We start from the raw sequence: 4,997 nt of genomic DNA, 5'->3' as shown, positions 1-4,997 counted from the left end.
GGCATACAGCTTGATGTCATCCATGTACAGGAGGTGGCTGACAACTGCTCCGTTCCGTAGTCGGTATCCGTAGCCAGTCTTGTTAATGATCTCACTGAGGGGGTTCAGGCCTATGCAGAACAGCAGTGGGGACAGAGCATCTCCTTGGTAGATCCCGCACTTGATGGTGACTTGTGCTATGGGCTTGGAGTTGGCCTCTAGTGTTGTACGCCACATCCCCATTGAGTTCCTGATGAAGGCTCTTAGGGTCCCATTGATCTTGTACAATTCTAGGCATTCCAGTATCCAGCTGTGGGGCATTGAGTCATAGGCCTTCTTGTAATCAATCCAGGCAGTGCACAGGTTGGTCAGTCTGGTCTTGCAGTCTCGTTAATGCAGCACTACGGGCAATACCTACAACCACGATTACCGACACTAACAAGCTGATCTACAATATATATATATATATATATATATATATATATATATATATATATATATATATATATATATATATATATATATATATATATATATATATATATATATATATATATATATACACCTTAGCTCTAGAACCTTCTAACATTTGGAAAGCAGTGAAAGCAGCTATCTCAAATTCCTGATGGTAAAACAAATGTGTACACGAACGCAAAGAATGTGTGTCATAGAAATACAAAGCAATACAGGCTGAGAGTTGTGTAAGTATCATAAAACAGATTTAAGACAAGCATCTTAGATTCTTTCCACCTGTAGATTCATCTGCAACCAATACTGAAGGGCAAAACTAGCACTGCATTTACACAACCTTTCACAGTCCCGATTCAGCTAGTGTGTGAAACTTAACTTGCCAAGGCCATTAGGCAACATAAGCCACTACTTCCGCACCCACAGCTCCTCTTGCGATACTACTTTCTGTATAGACAGTTCAGCCAGCACTGAAGTCTAAAGGACATGCATCAGTTATAATATTAAATATATCTTAAATATCACCATGTCATTTGTTACATGTTGCAGACTGGACTCTCTGTTTAAAGGGAGGGTCCAAATTCCCTGCTAGCGACTCATTTTTAAAAAATGTTTGTAGAGGCAGTCCATATTGATTTTTTTTCTGTTTTTTTTTTTTTTTTTACACCTGTGGCAATTTAAGCATTTTAGGTGTGCAATGTAAAAAAAAAAAAATCAAATACCAAGAATAACTTAATCAAATCACCTGATTTTTATCCTAATCTAACTAATAAACTTGAAATGAATAGATGAAAAGAGCTACATCCAGGCCTTGTCCCGTGCCTGATAATGTCCAGCAGTGACTCAGTATGTCCTCCAATCCCTTTGAAACCTTAATCCAACTTGGCAAAAAAAAAAAAAATGAGTAAAGACAAAGCTAAAAATTATAATTACAATTTGTAATTCCTGTGGCATCTCAGAATTTCTAAATCTCTAAATCTCTTTTTTTTCTTTTTCATAGTAAAAGATGACCTTTGTCCTCCTCCGCTGTGCTTGGCAGAGGTTAGACATACACCTGTTGTCTAGCTCAGACTTTTTTGCTGTTTCAAATAGTTTTTGCAATCACAGAGGTGACAAAAAAAGTGCCTCTATACTTTCCATCAGTACCCAAGTGTTCAGCATTTACTGTCAACACTATAATTTACGTACTTTCATAAATGATAGTTAATTCTTTTCCCCCCCAATGTCCTTGATTCACATCTTGTTGCAGGGTAGAATAGACTGATGTCTAAGCCTAAGTAAATTACCTTTTTAATGGCATTTCCATTGCATAAACTTTCTGATGATAAATGAGTCATCACACAAAGTTAATTACATTTATTTTTGCAGAATTGCACCAGACAAGTGAGTCTGTACAGATGAAAATATGATGGAATGCGGTCTCTGCAGCGTCAACGATTCTTGTGCTTACTAGACGATCTATAAAACATAAAACATTCAAATTGGTTAAGCATTGCAACCTTAGAGATATAACGATAAATGAATTCTATAAAACATTTTTAGTTGTAATAATTTCATGAATATCTCTGATAATAAAATCCTTTTATACTAACAGTGTTTATCCAGTTAATGAAAGCGGAGACACGGGTGAAGACAGTAGGCTTCTGATAAGTATTGCATCCCAGACCAGACACGAAGCTGGCAATACCGTGCACGTAGTATTTTCCACCATTCAAGCAGTTAAGAGGGCCACCAGAGTCACCCTGGGAAAAAAAAAAGATTTATTATTTTAATTATGTAAAATGATCCTGTATTTCTTTCTGGCAGCATAGTTTTCTTCTTTTTTTGTAGGATGAAACTCACATTGCATCCAGCCTCTTTTCCATCACCACCGCACACCATGTTGTTATTCACAGTGCTGCCCCACCAGCTAGGGCTGGAGCAGGTCTGATAGTCCACCACAGGAAGGTAGGCCTGCTTAAGCACAGGAGACAGGCTACCACCGGCTGGACAAAATAAAATGGTAAGGTACATTAGTCTTTACAGAAGACACCCAGTTATGACAGTGATATTGATAGGAGATCATACAAACAACTCACTGGCAATGCGCCCCCATCCTGTGATGTAGCAGGGGTTGTTGTTGGGCAGAATCTGGCCAGAGGGAGGCAGAGAGCCCAGCTGGACATAAGTGTTCAGGGTGGCGTCTGAGGCCAGTTTCAGCAGAGCGATATCATTCCTAAGGTAGAGAGTTAACAAAATCTGTTTTGTAAAGCCTCTAAAATTGTCTAAATTGTCTAACTCTAACCAAAATAGTTCTGGGAGGCGAATTATGTTCATATCCTTGACCCACCACATCCATAATGTAACATTCAGACCCCAAATCAACACATTTGCCAAACATAATATTACTTAAAAAGGTTATAAATAGCTACAAACAAACAATTTAAAAAATGCTTAGGAATACAAGACATAAAGGTACTTCTCACCCCTGAGACAGTTTGTTAGCATCCCATTGGGGGTGGACATAAATGGCACTGACAGCTATGATCTGCTCTCTGTCACTGATGCTGTTGAGGTCATGTGCACCAAGAATGACACGAAAGGTCCGGGGGCTGCAATGTTTCAGAAACATCCAAAAACAAACACAACATTGTTAGCAATCAATAAGTTGGATTTCACTGCATTATACTCTTGTTTATGTTTGATTCATGTTGTTTGTTTTTCTTTTAAATCAATAAGCAAATTTTCTTTCAATGTGGCAGTTACAAATGAGGTTGTAAGATTTTTCCTCATGCTGGTGGCTTTATGAAACACGGAAATAAATCATAACTAAGTATTCGGTTAGAAGTAACCCATTAACTTTCAAGTCAGGGGTTGAATTTCATTTTACCCTCTACTGTAGAGGAGTTTATATTGGTTTTGAGGACCCTTGTTGGTTTTCCTTAGTTTTACTATGTCCATTGTTAAACCAGTTTTTTATGTTTGTTTGTTTAAATTTTCTGCCTTAATATTCTGTGAATTTTTTTTTCTGTTTTTGTATTTAGGGTGTGGATACTGTTTTTATTTCTACAATCTAGTCTGACCCTGCTTCTTTTTAGGTCGCTGGTTTCTGTTTCCTTTACGCTTTCGTAGGGATTAGTTTAGTTCTTTGTGTTTCCAGACTTCTAAGATTTCTGTCATCATCCTCTCTCTCTTGAGTTTATATGTCAGTCTCTTTTTATTTTCCTATCCTGTAGTTGTTGTCAGGTCTTTGCATTTAGGTTAGGATTAGTCCCCTTTGGTTATGTCTTGTTTTATCCTTTGTAGGTTTATTTTCTTTCCTATTTCAGTTTTACTTCCTGTCTGTATCCCTTTAACCCCCTTAATTGTGTTCAGTTTTTATCGTGTTCAACTGCCTCCCATTCCCCCCCAATGTGTCTTTTCACCAGTCACCCCTCTGTATACTTATAGCCTATCATCCCTACTCATTCCTACCAGCTGCTGGATTTATGATTGTTCTCTTTTCTGGAGTTCATCAGCCAAAATAAACCCCTTGCCTTTTGTTTTTCAAGCCTACCTCCAGCGCCTTGCATTTGGGTCCTCTTCAGCACTTCATGATAAATGACATAATAAGCCCAAATAAAACTAAAACTCCTACAGCCAAAGAATACTGCGTGAGCCTGTAGTTCATCATTTTGTTACCTGTCCACACAGTGAGCAGCAGTCATAACCCAGCCTCTCTGGATCAGAGTTCCTCCACATGTGTGGTAGTAGGAGCCGCCAGATAGGTACTGAAGAGAGATCTAAGGGAGAAACAGAAATCTCTGTGTAAAAACATTCAAGCTTAATTAAAGTTTAATTTAACAATCTGATATTTTGGCTCTGAACGACCACATGCTTTCATTTTTATTGTGAAAATCAATTGAATGTGTCATACTGGGTTACCTGCCAGGGCCAGGAGTTGGGTGCAGCCACCTCACCTCCTACAACCCTTTGATCAATGTTCATCAGATACTTGGGCTCGGCCAGCACTAGTTAAAAAAATAATGATCAGTTTATACACATTAACAGAAATCTGAAAATGTTATTTGCTTTCATCTTTCGGGAAAAGGAAAAATGATCGTCGCTAAAAGAGTGACTGAGTGAATGTACGGACGGTACAGGGCACGACAGAGAGTATGAGAATAAAACGAGACAGACGGATCAATAATGAATGGTTATATAGCACAATGTCTGCTGTCATTTTCTTACCCAAGGCTGCAAGACTTGTCAACACCAAAAACCTGAGCATGTTTGCAGTCTCAAAACGTCTGTGCAGGAACCAGTCCTGCTTTCCTTCTTTTATACCTGAACTTGACCTTCAGCTGATGTGGAAAAATGTGACTGGTCTTTCCCCTGTGACAAAACCCAGGTGTGTACCTGTGGTCTGTGTCACACAGCGCTATCACAGCCAGTTAAAAAAAACATCCCCTGCTTTGGTCAGTTGAATGTGGTCCAAAATGAACAATGTCACATGGATTGACAGTTTTATTGCTGGATAAAATGAGTCACAGTGGTTCAGAGCAGTTAAAAGGAATACATTTATAAATGTA

At 38.6% G+C, this 4,997-nt stretch overlaps 1 protein-coding gene across 1 annotated transcript; it reads right to left on the bottom strand.

Annotated features, from left to right (window-relative positions):
* Nucleotides 1–1,802: 1,802 nt before the first annotated feature.
* Nucleotides 1,803–4,717, bottom strand: LOC146670490 (elastase-1-like). Its single transcript, XM_085408035.1, has 8 exons — nucleotides 4,657–4,717; nucleotides 4,351–4,436; nucleotides 4,108–4,208; nucleotides 2,913–3,038; nucleotides 2,526–2,662; nucleotides 2,290–2,432; nucleotides 2,040–2,189; nucleotides 1,803–1,905 (listed from the first exon to the last, which is right to left on the bottom strand). The coding sequence occupies exons 1-8, from the start codon at nucleotides 4,694–4,696 to the stop codon at nucleotides 1,897–1,899; spliced, it is 792 nt and encodes a 263-aa protein (XP_085264161.1). The 5' UTR covers nucleotides 4,697–4,717; the 3' UTR covers nucleotides 1,803–1,896.
* Nucleotides 4,718–4,997: the final 280 nt, after the last annotated feature.

This window comes from Rhamphochromis longiceps, linkage group LG5 (genome assembly GCF_057381845.1).
Source record: "Rhamphochromis longiceps isolate RC_006_pf linkage group LG5, R_longiceps_female_GT1.1, whole genome shotgun sequence".
In the NCBI taxonomy this organism is placed as follows: domain Eukaryota; kingdom Metazoa; phylum Chordata; class Actinopteri; order Cichliformes; family Cichlidae; genus Rhamphochromis; species Rhamphochromis longiceps.
Note: the sequence above shows the minus strand (reverse complement) of the source record. Positions and strands in the feature narration are given on the sequence as shown.

Coding starts and splice junctions, on each gene's coding strand:
- LOC146670490 (XM_085408035.1), bottom strand. CDS start 4,696: ATGCTCAGGTTTTTGGTGTTGACAAGTCTTGCAGCCTTGG. Junction 2,663..2,912: donor GCTAACAAACTGTCTCAGGG/GTGAGAAGTACC, acceptor TCTCTACCTTAG/GAATGATATCGCTCTGCTGA. Junction 2,190..2,289: donor GAAAAGAGGCTGGATGCAAT/GTGAGTTTCATC, acceptor TTTTTTTCCCAG/GGTGACTCTGGTGGCCCTCT.